This window comes from Lissotriton vulgaris, chromosome 2_1, assembly GCF_964263255.1.
Source record: "Lissotriton vulgaris chromosome 2_1, aLisVul1.2, whole genome shotgun sequence".
Classification (NCBI taxonomy): Eukaryota; Metazoa; Chordata; class Amphibia; order Caudata; family Salamandridae; genus Lissotriton; species Lissotriton vulgaris.
In genome coordinates, this window is record NC_141687.1 from 309,913,709 (window position 1) to 309,937,052 (window position 23,344).

At 48.6% G+C, this 23,344-nt stretch overlaps 1 protein-coding gene across 1 annotated transcript in view; it reads left to right on the forward strand.

The window, feature by feature from the left end:
• LOC147730243 (multidrug and toxin extrusion protein 1-like) overlaps nucleotides 1–23,344 on the forward strand; it is a 574,971-nt gene that overhangs the window by 547,734 nt on the left and 3,893 nt on the right. Inside the window, exon 17 of the mRNA XM_086955004.1 lies at nucleotides 11,828–11,903. Within this exon, the coding sequence (XP_086811130.1) occupies nucleotides 11,828–11,903 (76 nt within the window). The remainder of the gene's footprint in view (nucleotides 1–11,827; nucleotides 11,904–23,344) is intronic.

Consider the following 23,344-nt stretch of genomic DNA (forward strand, 5'->3'; position numbering starts at 1 on the left):
TGTTGAGTTGCCGGGTCTTTATGGGCTTTATCCCAATGCATGTTAAAGTCCCCGGTTACCACAATTTTTTGGTATCTTGTGCAAAAGTCAGACATAATAGGGGCAAATAAATCGTTAAAGGCTGGGGTGGAATTTGGAGGACGGTAAACTGTAAGAATCACAAGGCATGAATTATTCAGAGTAATCTTCACTCCAAGTATGTCAGCTAGATCTACGGTCTCAGCCGCTATTTTAACAACCTGTAGATATTTTTTAATCAGAATTGCAGCTATAATGTCAGGCAAAGAATTGTCACCAACCTTGTCTCAGTAAGAGTTAAAACATCGATGTCCTCATCCTGAAGAAAAGTGAAGATTTCAAGATGATGCTTATGAAGCGACCTTGTGTTCAGGCTGGTTAGCTTCAGAGAAGGCGGGTCAGTCCCAAACCTCCCGCTGAGAGGTCGTAGGATATTCCTATCCTCTAGCTTAGTCATGATAGTGGGATCTAGCATCTGCCTTCCGATATCTAAATAATGTAGCTCTCTAGAAGAGAATACCTGTCGCTGACCAGGAGTCCAAGCCCCTGAGCCCGGCCAAGCGCGGACGGGCGCAGACGGGCTGAACTCAGCCGTAACTCCGGCGGAAATCCGGCGAGCCCGCTGCACGTACCCGCTGCGCGTCAGCATGACCGTTTTAAATAGAGGTCCAGCGTCCTTCTGACGACTAGAGTGTCAACAAAGATGGCGCCGCCAGGCGTCCTTCTCTCCCCCCAATATGTCCGCCGTAGTAGTCTAGATGGAAAAGGGACCTGCAAAAGAAGCATGGAGTGTTCCAATATTATAGTGCAAGTAAGAGGGCCAGCAATTAAAACCAGGGGAACAAGAAAGGAAATAAAATGAAATGCCAAAAATGGGAATTGTTAAAAATACAAGCCGACTGTGGCCTCTCAGCTAGCTCTCCAGCCTCTCTTTTCAGAAGAAATTTGAGTGTGACGCTATGCTAACACTGTACCCATCTATCTCTAAAAACCTGGAAAAGGGAGACAGTCTTCTGTACTGAGTAACAGGACTACTCTTCCAAATCCCTCCTCCTACTGCCCGCACAGCGTCATCAGAATAAAGTAAATAACAATAAACAGGGCAGCCCTCTGTTGATGACTGATGGATAGGCATGTTCAGCCACAACAAAATAGAAGGTTGAGGGGGGTAAAATAAAAGGACATTCGGTCAATCAATCAATCAATCATTATATTTGTGAAGCGTGCTACATACCCATGAGGGTCTCAAGGCGCTAGGGGGCGGTAGGGGGGCTGCTACTGATCGAAGAACCAGGTCTTGAGAAGTTTTCTGAAGGCCAGCAGGTCCTGGGTCTGTTGTAGGTCATTGTAGAGGGTGTTCCAGGTATTGGCGGCGAGGTAGGAAAAGGATCTGCTGCCGGCGGTGGTTTTCCGGATGCGTGGAACTGTGGCTAGGTTGGCAGAACGGAGGCTGCAGGTGGGGGTGTAGAAGCTGAGAGGGCCATTGAGGTATGCTGGTCCAGTGTTGTGTAGGGCTTTGTGTGCAAGGATGAGGAGTTTGAAGGTGATCCTCTTGTTGACGGGGAGCCAATGCAGGCTTCTAAGGTGGGGTGTGATGTGGCTGCGTCGGGGGATGTCGAGGATCAGGCGTGCCGAGGCATTCTGGATGCGTTGCAGCCATCTTAGGAGCTTGGTTGTTGTTCCTGCGTAGAGGGCGTTCCCGTAGTCCAGTCTGCTGGAGACGAGGGCCTGACTGACGGTTTTTCCAGTGTCGGAAGGGATTCATTTGAAGATCCTGCGGAGCATACGGTGGGTGTTGAAGCAGGACGCGGAGACGACGTTGACTTGCTTGGTCATGGAAAGAGCGTGGTCGAGGATGACCCCCAGGTTGCGTGCGTGGTCGGTGGGTTCTGGGGCTGTTCCTAGTGATGTTGGCCACCAGGAGTCGTCCCAGGCTGATGGGGTGGGGCCGAGGATAAGGACCTCCATCTTGTCTGAGTTCAGCTTCAGCCTGCTGTCCTTCATCCATTCGGCGACGGCTCTCATTCCTCTGTGGAGGTTGGCTTTGGCGGTGTGGGGGTTTTCGGTGAGGGAGATGATCAGCTGGGTGTCGTCGGCATAGGAGATGATGTTGAGGTTATGTTGTCGTGCGACGTGGGCGAGTGGTGCCATGTAGATATTGAACCGTGTCGGGTTGAGGGAAGATCCCTGTGGAACACCGCAGATGATCTCGGTGGTCTTGGAGCGGAAGGGTGGGAGGTGGACGCTCTGGGTTCTGCCGAAGAGGAAGGATGTGGTCCAGGCCAGGGTCTTCTCTTGGATTCCGGCGTCATGGAGGCGTGCTGATAAGTCCAGGAGGATGAGGGCGGCTGTTTCTCCTTTGTCCATAAGGATCCTGAGGTCGTCGGTGGCGGCGTTGAGGGTGGTCTCGGTGCTGTGGTTGCTGCGGAAGCCGGACTGAGATGGGTCCAGGATGTTGTTGTCTTCGAGGTAGCGGGTCAGCTGTCTGTTGACGATCTTCTCCGTGACTTTCGCGGGGAAAGGGAGCAAGGAGATAGTCCCAAAGTTCTTGAGGTCCTTGGGGTCCGCCTTGGGTTTCTTCAGTAGGGCGTTGATCTCGGCGTGAAATCTTTGGAAAGGTTGATGTCTCGAAGGAGACGTTGATTGTTTTCCGGAGATGGGGTACGATGGCTGTGCTGGCTTTGTTGAAAACGTGGTGAGGGTAGGGGTCAAATGGGGATCCGGAGTGGATGGTGTTTATGCTCTTGATGGTGTCTTCGTCGCTGACCTTGGACCAGGCGGTCAGGCGACTGGTGTGGCTGGAGGTTGTAGGGGTGGTTGTCTCGGCGGTGAATGTGGGGGTGTCGGTGTTGAAGCTGTTGTGGATGTCGGTGATCTTGTGGTGGAAGAAGGTGGCCAGTGAGTCGCACAGGTCTTGTGATGGTGGAGTGTCGTTGGTGTTGGACTCGGAGCTGGGGTTGGAGAGTTCTTTCACGATGTTGAAGAGCTCTTTGCTGTTGTGTGCATTGTTGTCTAGGCGAACCTTGAAGGCGGTCCTCTTGGCGGTCCTTATGAGTTGGGGGGACTGACCATTTAATCTGCTGATACTTGCACACCCCTGGGAGCATTTTGAGACTGCCTGCTCATCCCAGCTCATCCCGTACTGCCGCATACGGTCTCCTCCTGCGGCCGCAGCCTAACTACATCTGAGCGCGGCCGCAGTGGGGAGGAGACCGAGGGGGGACCACAAGCACCACAAGCCTCCGCGGCCGGAAGCCGCCAGAACACGCGCCAGGAGGCGCTTAAAGCATCGGACAGCCCCGGTGGAGCGGGGGACTGACCATTTAATCTGCTGATACTTTCACACCCCTGGGAGCATTTTGAGACTGCCTGCTCATCCCAGCTCATCCCGTACTGCTGCATACGGTCTCCTCCTGCCACCGCAGCCGAACTACATCTGAGCGCAGCCGCAGTGGGGGGGGGGGGGACTGAGGGGGGACCACAAGCACCACAAGCCTCCGCGGCCGGAAGCCGCCAGAACACGCGCCAGGAGGCGCTTAAAGCATCGGACAGCCCCGGTGGAGCGGGGGACTGACCATTTAATCTGCTGATACTTGCACACCCCTGGGAGCATTTTGAGACTGCCTGCTCATCCCAGCTCATCCCATACCGCCGCATACGGTCTCCTCCTGCCGCCGCAGCCTAACTACATCAGTGGGGGGGAAGACCGAGGGGGGACCACACGCACCACAAGCCTCTGCGGCCGGAAGCCGCCAGAACACGCGCCAGGAGGCGCTTAAAGCATCGGACAGCCTCCGCATCGTGGGACCGCGCGCGGGCCAAGCCGGGCTAAGCCCGGGCAAAGGGCGGGCCATTTTGTGGCCGTTCGGGGGCCAAAGGAGGCCAGGCTCGGCCACCCCTCATGGCCCTCGACTGTTTCTTCTTTGCTGGACCTCACCACAATATAAAGTAAGAACTGACCACATTGTTTTGCGGGTTTACTGTCTCTCAATAATCCTATGCCAGCCATCATGCCTCCCTCTAAAACAGTTAAACCACCCAAAACCAACATACAAACCCTGACAGCCATAGATCGCATGTTACAAAGGACTATTGGAGTAGTGACAACCGCTATCGAGCATACCGAAAGACGCTTGTCGCTACCCTTAGGCTCATTGCCTCCACTCTCTATAATTAATCTGTCGGATGCCACTAACATGTCCCAGGATTCTTATTTACTACCATCATTTGTATCCCTTCCACAAGCACAACTCCTCCAAAAGGATACCAGTATCATGGTACTCCCTTCCCTGCACTCCACGGTGTCTTCTCCATCACTGGATAATGCTATCAGTTTTACTGCAGGGGTAGACAACAAGGTTACATCTCCCCCACGCCAACCTGTTATCCAAGATGAGGAGGGAGATATCAGCATGCCCCTCCAGTTACGTGAACAGATTGCATTACCCAATCCTATTATAGATCTATTAGAAAACGAGGCTCCACTAGAAGGCGTCTCGCCATTATTGTCACAACAACTTACTCTTTCACCTATATTGACTAAGAACCATTCTGCCCCCAGAAAGAGGAAACGAGGGGTGGAACCATTCCAAGGTAGAAGTGCCAAGTCCAGGAAGAAAATAGATACCAAATACGGAAATCCTAAGAATATCCAAAAAAATTCCATTTCAAATGAGACAAACACCTTAAATAAACCCAAAGTACAACCCCCTGTAATTAAAGAACTGGTAGGGAACATCGAGCACATGTTTAAATCTTTAATTCTACCGATAGTACATAGGTTAAAAATCGTCTCCGAAAAGCTAGGTGAACTGGAGAGTACAACTCAAACTAATGTAGAACTCACTAGAGAATTCATCAAACAGACATCCAAGAACATAGTATCTAGGAACCTACTGTCCCTCCAGCTCCCCAGGTTAAAGCTATTAGACCAGAGAGTAAAACAACGAAAGGACAAAATAACCCTAAATCTACCTGTGACAAATTTTTTATGACACAACCCTCACAGTCAGGCCTGGCCCAAAAAAATCTTACACCTGTATCTCAAATCCAACAACGCTTAAGAAACACAGGAGATAAAAGCACTAGGGTAGATGCCGCATACAAACACCCTAAAAAAAATAAAACACACGCTAATGGGGTCAAAAATAACCCTGATCCCACAACAGGTAAAAACAATTCTATGGCCCAAAACAGGCCTGAAACCAGAATTTGGCGCGAGATTCAAATCACCCTCCCTCCTGAATCAGTTCCATTTGTCGCTGTGCTGACAGGGGTCCCCGAGTTACTCCAAACCCAATGCGAAGACTACGGGAGCCTCAAAAACAAAACAATATTCTGGCTAAAAAGAAATAGACCCCTTCCCCCAAATATCAATGGAGAGATTTTACATGTAAAAAGGGCCAAATGGCTGGGTGTCAGACCACAGGACATCAGTGGAGATGTTATAATCATCAATTTCAGAGATTATAGAGTAATGAACCATCTAAATGAGTGGTACCAGGAAAGGGAGAACTTGGGTATACAGCTACAGCAATTAAACTACTTCTACCCCAGGACACTGAGACTTCCCAAACATCAACAGGAGTCACAACATCAGAGACACCATGAGGTCTATCACTATTCACCCACCTTAACAAATAGATATCATGCTCTCCTGGGCTTAGAAGGTGTAGATTGACGTACCCAAGGACTCTCTCCTAAGGTAACCTGCCACTCCCAATTACATTGTCTAGGTGACCAACCAACAGTTCACCCTAAATTGGGAGTCTCCAAGAGAAATGTAATTGAGCCACTCAGTCAAACCACCAATACTGACCTACCTCAAATCCTCCCAAACAGCTTGACATTCCCGCCAAAGACAGAGACCCCGGGCTCTGTCATTACATGGAATGTGGCGGGTCTAGCTCGTAAAATTGAAGATACCCACTGGCAGTCAATAACAACAACCTATTCTATCATTGCTGTCCAGGAAACATGGGCAATTGAAGCACTCCATCTATTGGGTTACAAAACATTTTCCACGCCAGCTATACCTAGCAGGAGAGGCAGACCGAAGGCAGGATTATCCCTATACATATCAATCATTACTGGTCCAACTATCATAAAAAGCTACCTGGATAATAATTATTATCAAATTTTAATCTCTACTTGGGGTCTTCAAAAAAACTTAATCATAATAAACTATTATAACAACTTCCCACCACCAGAAGTAGAAAAGGTAATTAAAAAATTGTCTAATACTCTTAACTCTATCGAGGAATCCCTAACTGGGGACATGACAATTATTAGGGTAGGCGATTTCAATTGCTCCATATGCCCCATGAGTTTAAAGGGGGTGTGTGGCATAGAGGGAGAAGACCATGGGGCAACACACCATCACTTCTGCCATACAAAGATTAGTGACTTAATGAATTATATAATGGGAGATTACTCCCTGGCTTTCATTATTGAGCTCTGTAACCCGCCGAAAACATTCACCACAACCTTCAATGGCAGAGGAGCAAAATCAATCATAGATTTTGCACTATTTTCAACCCGGTATGCTGCCCAGGTAACCAATTGGCTGACCCTTAATACAGCTATGAGTGACCATTATCCTATTTCGGTGACCTACAACTTTGACCTTAATAGTCGTCCTCAATCTCTTTGCACACACTATGACCTTAATCCGATCTTTGGGCAAAACAATGGATTTACAATCAAATGGGAGAAAGTAATCCCAGAAAATTTTATAAAAAGACTGGTGAGTTCTACCCTTAAGGATATCAATGTTTGCCTATCTTTTGAGGAAGATCCAACCTCTGTTCTTGGATCCTTTGGTAACATTTGCTCTAGTATTAAAAAACTTTTAACAAGGACCCCTCGTAATACCATCAAGGGCTCTCCGGGCTGGTTTGATAGAAATTGCACAAGGGCACTTTCTGCACTTAAAAACATCCTGCACGCCAGTTCGGCCACTAGAGCACAGATTAGAACTGCTAGACGGAGTTATCGCTATGCTTTAACTTCCAGGAAAAAAGATCTTAAACTTAAAGCCTGGGCCACTTTGCATGCGGCGAGTGAAAAAAAGGACAACGTTGCCTTCTGGAATGCCGTAAACGCACCATTTTATCAAGAGCGTCTGGGCCCTTCCATAGACAATGCAATTTCAGCAGAGGAATGGGTGCAACATTTTCAGGCACTTTATAGCATTTTTGCTCCCCTAGAAGATTCCATTCATTTAGGACCTACAACTGAAAATCCGGGAAGCATATTTCCGATAGACATTCATTTTGAATTAGAAGAGGTTCAAAAAGCTTTAAAGGAAAGTTCAGCGGCTAAAGCCCCTGGACCTGATAGTGTGCTAATTGATGTTTTTAAACATCTTCCTGACCTATGGGCCCCAATACTTACAAATGTACTTAATCCCTCTAATAAAATTGGTTTTATTAAGACCTGGCAAGAGGATGTCCTGGTCCCGATATACAAAAAGGGCAATAGAAATTATCCTGCCTGCTACCGCCCTATCTCGCTTTTAGATGGCTTAATGAAAACGGCAGGCAGGATCATTCTTACCCGGATACAGGAATGGCTCGACGATAATGATATCCTATCCCCATTACAATATGGATTCAGGCAAGGGAAGGGAACAATAGAACAAGGTCTAAATCTTACCCTTATTACTTCAAAATATATACATGCTAAAAAAAACAATTTATATGTAACCTACGTAGACCTTAGTTCTGCGTTTGATTGCGTTAGGCATGATATTTTGTGGCAAATTTTAGGGGATATTGGACTAGTCTAGGATTCTTAATTTTATTATAGAACTTTATTTTGGGGCAGGTGCCCGTTTGAGATACGGTAAAAAAGGAGAATGTTCAGATTTCTTCCCTATTCATGGAGGAGTAAGACAGGGGTGCATTCTTGCACCCCTGCTTTTTAATTTGTATATAAATGATGTGGGTTCTTTCCTAGTACAACACTATAATAACTACCCAGTAATTAAGGGAATACCGATACCCATACTCCTCTATGCCGATGATGCGGCAATTTTATCACAGACTAAGAGGGGATTACAAAATGCTGTAGATACATTCTCACACTACATGAGTAAAAAGGGGCTTCACATAAACGTTTCCAAGACCTTTACTATGTCTTGTGGTCCAAGGAAAGTAAGAGCACCTTGTAACATAATTTTAGAAAATAGACGTGTTGACTTAGCAGACACTTTTTGTTATTTAGGTGTACATTTTGACAGACGAGGCACCTGGAAACCTGCAGTTAAAGCGAGAGCCCTAGCATTCACTAAAGCAACAGGAGCACTTTTAAACTTTGCAAAAAAGATAGGATCAAGGCCACCTAGGGAGCTCCTTCAAATTTATAAATCAAAATGCGTCTCCATAGGCTCTTATGGAGCAGGTCTATGGGGGTTGCATCCTCTGGAAACAATCCAACGAATAGAGAACAAATTCCTACGATATCTGCTGGCAATGCCCAATAGCACATCTACCTACATGCTCCATGCTGAGCTTGCTATACAACATATCTCGGATATCATAAGGGTGGCACCAATCTTACTTTGGCATAACATCTGGACCAGCCCTTCCACAACACTAAACAGAACTGTAATAGAGGATTGCTTGTTGTGTGATGGGGTAAAAAACATTACAAGGTTCACCTATATTAAGAAGACTGTATCCGAAATCGGTCACCCGGAATACTTCTCAAACCCAACTACAATGGATTTTGTTTCCCGATCCAGTCTAAAAAAAACTTTTATGGATCACCTTGAAATGAGTAGATGGAACAAAGAGAGGTCCAAGATATCAGTTATTAATCATGATGATGTCACACTGCACAGAAACATCCAGCTGTATCTTGTTGTAGACCAACCCTTTTTTTTATCGTAGGTTATTAACATGTTTTCGACTTGAAACCTTTTTTAGATTATTAACGCTCCCAAGGTGTAACGATTGGTCCAAAGATAAAATTATCTGTCCCTGTGATGAGATATCAACCCAATCTAATATCCATTGTACTCTTTACTGCACTTTATATTCATACCCAAGGCGACAAATATTAAGACCTCTTTTGTTATCATGGGGAATAAGAAAATCACGAGAGGCTTATAACAAATTAAGGACTTTGGAAGATCATTACACTATTAATACTGTAATGATGTATCTAAGAGCTATAATGAGACTAAGACGAACCATCACATTTGAATAATCGTTGTTTTCTTGATGAACTGATCCTATCAATTGCTGTTTTTAATTTATGTGCCCCTACTGAAATCCTATGTTAATTTTTAAGACACTAGTTAATATGGCTTTTATTATCGGTCCTGTGTTTTTAATCTATAATTGTAATCATAATGAATTTTAATGACTGTGATTGTTGTGTATGCTTTTATGAACTGTTTTTACACTTCGAAAAAAGCTTTTTGAACTTGAACTTGAACTTGAGTTGGTGGTGTCTGCGGGTGGCGTTCTTGTGGGCTGTGTAGCTGTCTGGTGTTTGTCCCGGAGACAGTTCTTCTCCAGCTTCCGACAGGTGCGTTTGGAGGTCCGGAGGTCTTCAGTGAACCATGCAGCTTTCTTGTTGGTGTGATTGGTTGCGGTGGTCTTGAGTGGGGGGAGGGTGTTGGCACAGTCGTTTATCCATTGTTTGAGGTTGATGGCGGTGGTGTCGGGGTCGGTGGGGTCCCAGGGCGAGGGTGGTAGTCAGTTGGTCTTTGGTGAACTTGCCCCAACAGCGGCGTGGCAATTGTTGGGTGCGGTGGTGAGTGGTGGGTTTCCTGAAGGTGAAGTGGACGCATCTGTGGTCAGTCCAGTTGGGTTTGTGGTGTGGTTGAAGGAGACGTGGGGACTTGAGGAGTAGATGGGGTCCAGTGTGTGTCCAGCGGCATGGGTGGGCATCGTCACGAGCTGTTTGAGTCTGAGGTTGGCGATCAGGGTGGTGGAGTTTGCGTTGTTGTTGTTCGCGAGGTGGCAGTTCAGGTCCCCTAGGAGGATGTAGTCCGCGGAGGCGAGGGCGTGGGTGCTGATGAGGTTGGCGATGGTGTCGCTGAACAGTGGTCGGGGTCCGGGTGGTCTATAGACAAGTGTTCCTCTGACGGTGGTGTTGGGGTCGGTGTGGATCTGGAAGTGCATGTGCTCGGCGGCAGTGAGGGTGTCGTTGGTGTTGGTTGAGACTCTAAGGGTGTCCTTGTGGATGATGGCGATTCCCCCTCCCACTCCGTTGGTGCGGTCTCTGCGGGAGGTCTTGTAGCCCTCAGGGATGGCTATGGCGATGTCTGGTGCCGAGGTGGCCTTCAGCCAGGTCTCCGTCAGGAAGGCAACGTCGGGGGTAGTTGAATCTAGGAGGTCCCAGAGTTCGATGATGGGCTTGCGAGCGGAGCACGTGTTGAGGAGGATGCATCGGAGGTGGTTGGGTTCTCTGATTGATAGTTTGGCAGGCCGGATGCTGGTGAAGCTGCAGTTCCGGCAGGTGAAGGGCCCTTCGGTGCGCTTCGGAATGGCCCGGTAGCAGGAGTGATCTCGTCCGGGGTTGAGTGTGTGTAGGGTGCTGGAGTCGTAGTGCAGTCTGGTGTTGTGGCGGCTTCGGGGTCCAGGGATTCTGGCGCTGGGCGCGGTTCAGGCACGGATGGGCGCAGACGGGCTTGCCTATGGTGCGCCTTCGGCGTGCAATCGGCGCGTCCTGGTGGTGGTCGCCATTTGAGGCGGAGAGGGAGGGTGGAGCAGCTGGGAGGCAGGAGCTGGGCGGCGATGGGGCGTGGCCACAGGGAGCAGCGGCGGAAACAACCGGGGATACAGAAGGCAAAAAAGGGGGGTGGGGTCAGATGTACAACATATTTTTGCACGCACATACGGGTCTGCGACCTGTTTGCGCATGTAAAAATACCTAAGGGCCATGTATAAACCCGAATAAGCAAGTAGCAATTTATTAGTGACTCGCTAATCAAGATTTGCGACTCGCTATTAGGAAGGGGCGTTTCAAGGAGGTCCCTTCCTAATAGTGAGTCTGAGCCCTACGTGTGACTGTTTTGTGACCACAATTGAGGAAGCAAAACAGTTGTAATTTACCACCTACTTCAAGTAGGTGGCAAAGCATTCGCAAACGGGCAGAGGTCCCCAGGGGACCTCTTCCCCTTTGGGAATGCATTGGAAAATATTTTTTTAGGGAAGGCAGTGGTCCCAAGGACCACTGCCTGCCCTTGAAAAATGAAACAAAAACGTTTATTTTTTTTAATGCATCCTGTATTTTTTTAAGAAATACGGGATGCATTTTTTTTTAAAAACCTGCTTTTTTGAAAAGCAGTCCCAGGCATGAAGGTCTGCTGATCCCAGCATGCCACCATACCTGGGAGGGCCTGCGATTCCTAATGGGGTCGTAAATTGCAACTTGCGACCCCATTAGGAATCGCTATCATTGTCTCAGACACTACTGTACATTTGCATTAGGGACTCGCAAATTGCGACTCGCAATTGTTCGCAATTTGCGATTCGCTAATGCAAATGGTTGTTCATCTGGCCCATTATCTCTTAATAGCCCCCATCCCTGAAAGAAGACAATTTGCCAGAAGCCCAATATCAGACTTGATAGCTGAGTTTACTAAACCAGAAGGGGCTTTTCTAATATGAAAGCTCACCCAATATTAGTAAAGGCTGGTGCAAGGAAGTGGAAGAGTAGGTAAAAGAGATTTGTATTAGTAAAACATTTCATTATGCATACATATTGGTAATAAACAACTCTTCTCGAAAGGTGAATGGGTACTGAATGTTTGTTTATTTTCAAGTACACAACTGAACACATTTCATTTTAGGCTCAAGAACGCACTGGTGTGAAACATATGACAACCAAACCTCATTTGGACGCAGAATGGTCCCTGAATGTTGGAGGTAAGTTATGAAACTCCATTTTGTATGCACTGTCAATAATAATATGTTCTCTATTTATATATCCTTAAAATAATGTTTTTCTACAGAATCACAGTTCCAGTTTAGATAAACCATGAATGTATTTGGCCAGAAAGAGCCCATGCAGTATAAGCCCTGTTGTTGCAAGTAAAGCTCTGGTCATTAATGGTGGCCAGTTCTAAATCTGAGCCAGTCTTTGTTGGTGGTGAACACCAGCTCTCATTTTAGAGGACTGGGTCCTTGGCACATTAATTACTTGCAGGTTGCATGTAGGACGGCATTTCAGACTCAGTCTAAAGATTTAGTAAAACACAAACAAACACAAGCTTCTCTTGAGAGACAGTGGGTGGACCGCTTGAAAGATCCTAGGGACAGAGAATCTCCAGCATGTCTCAGACGACCTATGCTGGCCTTGCCTGAGCTTCTCTAAGGCTCCTGGCATTTTCCATCTGTGATCTCAGCAATTATGCCAGAGTGGTGAATATTTTCCTGTGTAGTGACTTGAGACCCTCAGAACCGTGCCCTGAAGTTGAGAGGGGCACCCTTTAGAGTGCTGATACATACTGACTTTTCTACCGAAGCTTTATGTAATTCGCGATGGACCAAAACATGAGGGTAGGCCACTTCCAATATTTTAATGTGTATGGATGAAAAACTCAGGGCGGAAGCTCCAGCACAATCTAGCCAGCTACCCAACTCTCAACTGTTCCTCACAGATAGGTCTTCTGAGGTGATAGAGATACATTTCAGGTTACCTGCTTACTAAGTGGTTGGTGAACAGGGCAAGCAAGGGTCTGAAGCTGGATAGCTCTAACCCAACTGGAGAACAGTGCCTAGCAGCGTGACCAGAAAGCTGATGAAAGGGGACGAGGCAATTCCCATGACTTCCTGCAAGAAGAGAATCTCAAGGGGAATAGGTCCTCTCTGGAGGGCCAGAGCCCAGACATGGGCAAGGATGCCAAGCATAAGTCAGCATATGACTATTTATCTTGTGGTTTGCCCGGCCACACGAGGAGAAATTATCCAGAGTTAAACACCGCACTATCCACAGTCATGTTCCACATGGAAGAGAAGCCCACTGAGGCTCATTTATATCCAGTTGAAAGTGGAGCTCCGCAGATCCACTGAACAGCCGACCATTCCAAAAAACTGCATTTTGAGCAACCACTGCTTGACAACAGAGGCAAGGGAGCCAACGATACAATGGTTGTCCTGCAGTTCGTGGCTCCTGAGAACTATCTTAAAGTTGTCACAGTCCTTGCATACCATAGCTTGGGTGAACTTGCAGAAAGGGGGAAAGTGGTGAAGGTTTTGGTGGGATTTCAAAGGGTCTTCTCATAGAGTGCCTTGTGTTGTGACTACTTTCGTTCTGTGATGTCACCATCATAGACCAGTCTTAGTAATGACTCATTAAGTTCCATGCTTGCCAGTTGGTCATTGCCAGGCTGCACGATATGCTCCAATAAACTCCTCTGCTGTACAGAAGACATGAGATTGGTGATCAGTTATATCAGTCTGGGGACGAGCATCCACTTATAAAGTCACAGAGGTACAGTGGAGTGATTGCATTGGCCATGGAAGAGGGAGCCAAGGAGTGGTACGATGATGCTAATCAGGAGTGTTTCCAAAGGGAAACCCTTAGAAGAGAGGCTCAGAAGGTGCACGTAATTGTGCAATTTGGCATGATAGCGTAATTTTTGTAATATCTCCTAGCAAGCATAATGCAAAAGTACGGAAATTATACAAAATTATGACGGCATAACTGAATTCTTTTCAGGGCCTACCTCAGAGGTAGACCCCCGAGAGGTATGAGATGTGATCTGATGTTAATGAACTGGAGCTGCCTGGTCAGGATTCCATTCCAATGTTCACTGGGTGGCCAGGGCCTCGGGCGAGTCTTCAGGTTAATCACCTTGGGACACAGAATCCCCATTGGAGTGATGGATCTCTAGAGTTACCTCAACGCCTTCACTAAAATTTCTCATTCATGTCCTTTAAGTCACAGGACCCCAGGAGAGATGTGAAGTAGGTCTTCAAGGGTGGACCCTTCTGAAAAGAACATCCCACTGGGAGAGGCTAGCAATTTCTCCAATGGGATAACAAAGAAACAGGACACTATTTGATCTAAGGTGAACCAATGCCTTTTGGGCCACGGTGGAGGGCAGCAATGTCGAATGTAATTCCCTGGTGGAGGCATTTTTAAGGGCAACCAGGGAAAGAGCTGTCATTGGGTTCAGACATGGCTTGGAGGGTCCCCCAACCCTCTGGAATTATGTGTTCTTAGAATTCAGGAAGGCCATAGACTTCATCACGCACCACAGTTTGAGAGGACAGTGTTGTGACTGACTGTGAGAAGTTGGCCTGGTATATAATGCTCACTAGTTCTAGTGATCACTTTGTACCATGCCAAGCAACCCTTATGATGATGGTTGTAATTCAACCTTGTAGACCAGTTATCCTAGTGGTAACGTGGACAAAGCAGTCTTAGGCTAAACTCTGAAAGGCATGTGAAGCCAGCTGTTATACCATACACAACCCCCTTGAATACCAAATGAAAGGGACACCACACAGATATATATTGAAAATATATATTGATTTATTAACTATAAAATCCCCTGGACTCTTTATGAGCACAGAAGCACAAGCGTTAAATCACAAGACAGTTTAAAATACACAAAAGTTGCACAATATGGATGAGCCCTAGGGGCCACCTAAACCATATACTAAATAAGTGGTATAAGGGATACCAGGAGGAAAGTGAAGAGGCCTAGGGCCTTGGGAATCGCTGGAGCTATTCAAGACTGGAGTTAGCTAAGTCGGGAAAGGCCCACGGGACTCGGGTGCAGTGTCCAAAGTGCACGCACTTCTCAATACAAAGTCTATGGTGCGTAAAAAGCACAAAGTTAGAAAGTTAGGAACCTTCCGAGTGACCTACGGAGCTGAAACTTAAAACACAGGCCCTTGGGATGTGTACCAGTGCAGGAGCACCGGCGGAGCTGAGTTACCTCACCCACAGGAAGCGGGTGCACAGGGTCGAAGATGTGTCGGGTTTCGTCACGCTGGTCGATGGTGCTTGGAGCAGGAGATGCTGCAGGCGGCTCGATGAGAAGAGTTCCGGTGGATCCAAGGGTGGATCTGTAGATGTGAAGACCTGAAAGCAGAGGGGACAGTGTTCAAAGTCACTAGCCAGTGACTGCCGTGGAACCAGAGTGGAACCAGGCGATGTCGGGTGCAAACAGGCGTTGTCAGGTAGCTTCTTTCTGCAGCCACGTGGATACCCGGGGTCGAGGACGTCCAGGAGTCGGTCACGAACTGTCCCACGTAGGCTTCTCGCTGTTGGCGGTGTCGGCGACCTGATCGGAGCAAACAGGCCTTGGCAAATGCAAGCCACGCAGAAGTTGAAAGATGCTGTTCACTCGGACCAGCAAGGTCAGAGCGGGTGCTCCTTTTCACAGGAGCTAGGGCAGGAGCAACCAGACCCACAGTGTAAATTGTAGGTTTCGTCGCCAAGATGGCCGCTGACCACGTGACAAGCGGCCGGGATGGCGAGTCGAGTGGCAAAAAGCAAAAGGGCCCCACGCAGATCGTGGAGATGCTGGAGGGCTGATCTTTGGTGCAAATGCTGCTCGGTTGTGGGGCTTCTCAAACCCCAAAGCACAGAGTCGAGGGAGCCTCGGGTGCTGCGCAGTCAGCGTCTCGGGGGTCTTTCAAGATGGCCGCTCCCACGTCTCTCGGTGCCTCCACGGGTCCCTTCTTTGCAGGGACTGTGGATTGGGCTGGGAGAAGTCTGGGAAGCTGTGTCTTGTCAGGCTCTGCACTCGGGCTCCGGCGGGAGGCGGCGGCAAAGCAGACGTCGAGGTGCTGGGTGATGCCTGTGTTCACAGGGTGGCCCCTCCTAGGCCACTAGGGAGATTCTCTTCAGTCTTCTGTGCAGCAGAATGTCGAAGTCCAGTCTTCTTCTTGTTTAAAGTTGATTTCAGGATGATCTGCTGTGCAATGGCACTGCTCCCTCTCTTATTCCAATCTGAGGGGTGGATCTCCTGCTAGGTCCCTCCCCTATGGGTGGGACCAGGAAGGGGGGTGGTTACACCCCCTCTCCTTTGTCCAGCTCCTCGCCAGGACTGGGGCTGGAAAGCCCCAGAACCGGTTTGGGCTGGCTTATGCACAGGGACACCTTGTGTGCCCCAGGCATGTCTCAATCTATTCAGCCCTGTCCTACCCAATACACAAAACCCTGTCTGGGGTGGTGCTCGCACCTCCCCAGGCAGGAAACCCTTTGTCCAGGCCACCATCTGCCGAGTTTCGGTCAGCAGCAGGAGGCCAGACTTGTGTCTGTGGTGGCAGCATCCATTTTGTGATGCTGAGGCTCTGGTTAACTTTAACCGGGGTTAAGGCTACACACATGTCGTGTCCCTCTAGAAGGGTGGAATGCTATCCCCATCGCCAGAACTGGCGAGGGGATAGTATTCCAATTCGTATGACACCTTACTCGACATGTTTTGATAAAGCCAAACCAAAGATAGCATATAACCGCGAGGATTATAATGCACTTAAGAGTATATGGTATTGCAATATCCCAGAACAGCTTAGGGATTGGTTCCCGACAGCTGCAGACAGGCTCAGCTCATGCTAGAGCACCATCTCACATGTAACCATGCACTCTGCCCCCAGGATTGCAGGGGCCTTCCATAGGAATGGCTTACAGGTTAACATGTGTCCAGTTTAAGGTTAGATATAGGGATACTATATCTAAGTAAGAGGTGATTACACCAACTTACCCCAGCTGAGTGATCAGCCAGTTGTGTCAAATCTGGAGGCCAGGCCAGGGGTGGCACAAGACGTGCTGCAGCCCCTGGTAGGCCTTGGATGCACCTATGCCCTGGGTACCTAGGGTACACTGTTACAGGGGCCTATAAGGTGAACCAGTTCCAATTATGTTATGCACCTAGGGTACATGGAGTCCATTTTAAGGAGAGAGCAATCAGCCTGGGGCCCTGAATAGCAGGATCCCAGGCCAACTAAGTCAAAAACCAGCTAAACACCAGGCAAAAAGTTTGGGGGTAACCATAGTCAGATATCCACCTTCCTACATAACCCCCCCCAAACGAAAGGAGATAAGGCTATCCTTGACCAGGTAAGCCTATATTGCCTAAGTGGCCATATAAGGAAGTACCAGCTCTGGCTTGGTAACCCCCTGTTTCATGGTCCACTAAGCAATCCCTCACCCTAAGGGTATCTGAGGGTCTCCACCATAGGGAATCTCTACCTGTGGTGTGTCTTTGCAAAGTCAAAGGTTGGTGTTGGGATGGAGTACTGAAGTGAGTTTCCTCTGTAGGGCTCAGCTTCCTCCAATCACTCTCCACCATGTGTGCCTTTCTTTCTTTGACTGAGTTGCACTGTGCTCTCAGGGTCAACCTCTGGCTACCTAAAGCTGGAGGCTGAGTCCCTCTGTTTGGCTTACTGGAGGGACAGTTCAGGTTTGGGCCCTTAGGGTCCCAGGTTTGGCTGTGCCCAACAATATCCATCTGGGGGAGGTCCCTAACTACTTTTAAGGGGGATCCCTCAGGAGTTTTTAAAGTTTGCACCTCACTAGGGCTACTAGTTTCGGTGCCCCTAATCTGTTGATGGGGGTGCTTTATTTGACAGGGGGCCCTTTGGGTCTCACTGTCCTTCTTGTCCTCTGCAGCCCCGGGCTGAGTAAGGCAAGGTAGAGAGGGGCAGGTTACCTGCTTCAGACTGGGTCCCACCTGAGAAGGGTCCACTGCCATCAGAGGCTCTGTTAGGCCAGGCCTAACAACCTCTGGGACAGTTCCTTCATCAGGGGTAAGATCAGTTCCCTGAGGAGGCTGATCCTTTCCTAAAGTCTGGTGGGAGGGAGATTTCTCTTCCTCCTCAATGCTCTCTGTTTGGGTGGAGTGATCCATCATTTCAGGCTTCACTACCCATGTATCAGTTTGAGTTTGGGCTGTGGCCATCACAGCCCCACCAACCTTTTCAGGAGGAGACTCAGTTTGGGTATGGGCTGTTACTAGTACAGCCCTGCTACTCTTTCCAGGAGGGAAGTTATCTAAAGATGGGGCTGAGGTTTGCTCAGCCCTCCCAACCTTTTCAGGAAGGACATCTTGAATTGGGGCTGTAGCCATTACAGCCCCACTAACCTTTCCATGGAGATTTACCATTCTAGAATGGGTTTGCTGTTCAACCTCAGCCCAGGCTGAGATTTCCAAATCATTACCCAGTAGGCAATCTACAGGCAAGTTTGCTGACACTGCCACTCTCTTTGGGCCAGTGACACCTCCCCAGCTAAGATTGACTACTGCCATGGGATGATTGGTTTCTATGCCATCAATGTTTGTCACCTGATATCTGGCATCAGGTAAAAGTTGCCTTGAGGGGACTAGACATTCAGCCACCATGGTGATGCTAGCCCCTGTGTCTCTGAAGGCCTCAACTTTCAAGCCATTGATGAGGGGCTCCTGTCTATACTTGCTCAAAGTGTTTGGGCAAGCAGTGAAATTGGCAAACCCCATGCCAGTCTCATAGACAAGAGTATCTGAGTTAGGGGACCTGGATAGGCCAGAGTCCACCTGTCCTCCAAAAGTAAACCCACCCAAATTCTTGGGGGTGCTCCCACCACCTGGGGGACCACTGCTAACAGTGACAGGAGGTGTTGGAGCCTTACCTGGAGGTATATTCTCCTTATTGCCATTCTTGGGACAACAGCTATCTGTTTTGTAATGCCCCACCTGTTTACAGGTATGACAATAAGGCTTTTTCTGGGTTGTAGAAGTGTCTTGGGACCCACCCCCATCCCTGGAGTTTTGGGGCCCTGGGGAAGTCTTTTCCTTACTTTTATCCCCACCCTTCTCTTGAGGCTTGGTAGTCTCTTTCTTTTGGTCACCACCCTGGTTCTTAGGTCTGATCCTGGTTCTGACCCATTTGTCTGCCCTCCTACCCAATTCTTGTGGGGAGGTCAGATCAGAGTCAACCAGGTGCTGATGTAGAAGCTGATTTTGACAATTACTTAAGATTTGCTCTCTCATAATTAAATTATACAATCCTGTATAGTCAGTAACCTTACTTCCCAGCAACCAGCCCTCCAGAGCCTTAGTGGCACATTCAACAAATTCAGACCAGTCCTGAGTCTGTGTCTTCTGGGTATCTCTGAACATTAACCTGTACTGTTCAGTGGTTAAGCCTAACCCATCAATCAGAGCACTCTTCAGGACCATGTAGTTTCTAGAATCCCCATCACTAACTGTGAGGAGTCTGTCTCTGCCTCTACCTTCAAAGGAGAGCCACAAGATTGCTGCCCACTGCTCCTGAGGGATCTGCTGTACTCTGCAGGCTCTCTCCATTGCAGTAATCCATTTATGGATATCATCCCCAGCTTTGTAGGGGGGCACAATCTTACTCAGGTTTCTTGTATCAAAGGACCTGTCTTTATCCTTCTGGATATTGCTGCCACCAGTGGATCCTAATCCACTCTCTCTAGGCTGTCTTGCTCTAGCAAGTTTCTCTTGGGCCAGGGCAATTTCTAACTCTTGTCTCTGGACTCTCAATTCAGCCTCTCTAATTTGAGATTCTCTCAATTTGGCCTCATGTTCCCTTCTCTGAGGGCTAGTCATCCTCTTTCTAGAGTGACCATGAGAACCTCTAGAAGCATGGGAGTTGTCAGAGTCACCTGAGTGAGTCCTTCTCCTCCTAGGCTTCTGGTTAAGTCCACCTGGGGGTCTGAATGGGTTGTTACCTGATTCATTCCCAAGTAAGCTTAAGTTAGCCTGGTTCAGTCTACTGACCAGCACCTGACTATTTCTGTCATCATCTGACTCACTGCTTTCCACCTCCTCCTCTTCCTCTTCCTCTTCCTCTACATCTACCTGAGGAGCTCCAGTGGTGGAGGCATCCTCATCTACCAGGATGATAGGGGCAGGGGTGTCTACAGTATCATCCTCTGAAGGATGGCCTCCTTCAGCATCCCCTGTGGGGTTTGCTTTAGAGGTCTTTAGAGCCTCAGACTGATCCAAGAGCTCTCTTAGGTGGTCTGTAGTAGGGGAAGGCCCTGTCTTCAGACCCCTTAAGACACAAAGCTGTCTTAATTCCTTAAAGGGAAAAATAGCAAACTGGGATGGTGCCCTTGGAGGGTCACTCTCAACAGGAGTAAGTCCACTGGACCCCTCTGTTCCAGACATTGCTCTAGTGTGGGTGGATGTGTTGCAATCTACCTACACTGGTGTTTACCTACTAAACCTATCTAGTAGTTGTAGCTAGGGTGTGCTACTCCCTTTGCTCTACAACAACTAAGTTCAGTAGAACTTAAGTATACTAGTCTTGTTTTATATGTACCTAGCAGGTACCTGTATGATCTTTCAAATGATAATCTCAAAGATTGTAATGGTAAAACAACAGCAAGCTCAGATCCCAATCCGCTGCTCACCAATGTGAGAAGTTGGCCTGGTATATAATGCTCACTAGTTCTAGTGATCACTTTGTACCATGCCAAGCAACCCTTATGATGATGGTTGTAATTCAACCTTGTAGACCAGTTATCCTAGTGGTAACGTGGACAAAGCAGTCTTAGGCTAAACTCTGAAAGGCATGTGAAGCCAGCTGTTATACCATACACAACCCCCTTGAATACCAAATGAAAGGGACACCACACAGATATATATTGAAAATATATATTGATTTATTAACTATAAAATCCCCTGGACTCTTTATGAGCACAGAAGCACAAGCGTTAAATCACAAGACAGTTTAAAATACACAAAAGTTGCACAATATGGATGAGCCCTAGGGGCCACCTAAACCATATACTAAATAAGTGGTATAAGGGATACCAGGAGGAAAGTGAAGAGGCCTAGGGCCTTGGGAATCGCTGGAGCTATTCGAGACTGGAGTTAGCTAAGTCGGGAAAGGCCCACGGGACTCGGGTGCAGTGTCCAAAGTGCACGCACTTCTCAATACAAAGTCTATGGTGCGTAAAAAGCACAAAGTTAGAAAGTTAGGAACCTTCCGAGTGACCTACGGAGCTGAAACTTAAAACACAGGCCCTTGGGATGTGTACCAGTGCAGGAGCACCGGCGGAGCTGAGTTACCTCACCCACAGGAAGCGGGTGCACAGGGTCGAAGATGTGTCGGGTTTCGTCACGCTGGTCGATGGTGCTTGGAGCAGGAGATGCTGCAGGCGGCTCGATGAGAAGAGTTCCGGTGGATCCAAGGGTGGATCTGTAGATGTGAAGACCTGAAAGCAGAGGGGACAGTGTTCAAAGTCACTAGCCAGTGACTGCCGTGGAACCAGAGTGGAACCAGGCGATGTCGGGTGCAAACAGGCGTTGTCAGGTAGCTTCTTTCTGCAGCCACGTGGATACCCGGGGTCGAGGACGTCCAGGAGTCGGTCACGAACTGTCCCACGTAGGCTTCTCGCTGTTGGCGGTGTCGGCGACCTGATCGGAGCAAACAGGCCTTGGCAAATGCAAGCCACGCAGAAGTTGAAAGATGCTGTTCACTCGGACCAGCAAGGTCAGAGCGGGTGCTCCTTTTCACAGGAGCTAGGGCAGGTCTGGAGCAACCAGACCCACAGTGTAAATTGTAGGTTTCGTCGCCAAGATGGCCGCTGACCACGTGACAAGCGGCCGGGATGGCGAGTCGAGTGGCAAAAAGCAAAAGGGCCCCACGCAGATCGTGGAGATGCTGGAGGGCTGATCTTTGGTGCAAATGCTGCTCGGTTGTGGGGCTTCTCAAACCCCAAAGCACAGAGTCGAGGGAGCCTCGGGTGCTGCGCAGTCAGCGTCTCGGGGGTCTTTCAAGATGGCCGCTCCCACGTCTCTCGGTGCCTCCACGGGTCCCTTCTTTGCAGGGACTGTGGATTGGGCTGGGAGAAGTCTGGGAAACTGTGTCTTGTCAGGCTCTGCACTCGGGCTCCGGCGGGAGGCGGCGGCAAAGCAGACGTCGAGGTGCTGGGTGATGCCTGTGTTCACAGGGTGGCCCCTCCTAGGCCACTAGGGAGATTCTCTTCAGTCTTCTGTGCAGCAGAATGTCGAAGTCCAGTCTTCTTCTTGTTTAAAGTTGATTTCAGGATGATCTGCTGTGCAATGGCACTGCTCCCTCTCTTATTCCAATCTGAGGGGTGGATCTCCTGCTAGGTCCCTCCCCTATGGGTGGGACCAGGAAGGGGGGTGGTTACACCCCCTCTCCTTTGTCCAGCTCCTCGCCAGGACTGGGGCTGGAAAGCCCCAGAACCGGTTTGGGCTGGCTTATGCACAGGGACACCTTGTGTGCCCCAGGCATGTCTCAATCTATTCAGCCCTGTCCTACCCAATACACAAAACCCTGTCTGGGGTGGTGCTCGCACCTCCCCAGGCAGGAAACCCTTTGTCCAGGCCACCATCTGCCGAGTTTCGGTCAGCAGCAGGAGGCCAGACTTGTGTCTGTGGTGGCAGCATCCATTTTGTGATGCTGAGGCTCTGGTTAACTTTAACCGGGGTTAAGGCTACACACATGTCGTGTCCCTCTAGAAGGGTGGAATGCTATCCCCATCGCCAGAACTGGCGAGGGGATAGTATTCCAATTCGTATGACACCTTACTCGACATGTTTTGATAAAGCCAAACCAAAGATAGCATATAACCGCGAGGATTATAATGCACTTAAGAGTATATGGTATTGCAATATCCCAGAACAGCTTAGGGATTGGTTCCCGACAGCTGCAGACAGGCTCAGCTCATGCTAGAGCACCATCTCACATGTAACCATGCACTCTGCCCCCAGGATTGCAGGGGCCTTCCATAGGAATGGCTTACAGGTTAACATGTGTCCAGTTTAAGGTTAGATATAGGGATACTATATCTAAGTAAGAGGTGATTACACCAACTTACCCCAGCTGAGTGATCAGCCAGTTGTGTCAAATCTGGAGGCCAGGCCAGGGGTGGCACAAGACGTGCTGCAGCCCCTGGTAGGCCTTGGATGCACCTATGCCCTGGGTACCTAGGGTACACTGTTACAGGGGCCTATAAGGTGAACCAGTTCCAATTATGTTATGCACCTAGGGTACATGGAGTCCATTTTAAGGAGAGAGCAATCAGCCTGGGGCCCTGAATAGCAGGATCCCAGGCCAACTAAGTCAAAAACCAGCTAAACACCAGGCAAAAAGTTTGGGGGTAACCATAGTCAGATATCCACCTTCCTACACTGACTATTTTGTGAGTAAGAAAACTAGGGTATTTTCTGAAGGGCTGAGTGATTTGGCCAGTGGGGCTGCTCCTAATGGAGTTTGGCTGTCTTGTTCCAGGGCTCTACGCCCTCACCTAGGTAAGCTCATCGATGATCTCCGAGACAATGTCCTGCCTGTAGTACCTTCAGTGCTGTGCCTTAAAGTAGGATGCAGCCAGCATCCTAACAGACCCAACACATTAGCAAGACAAA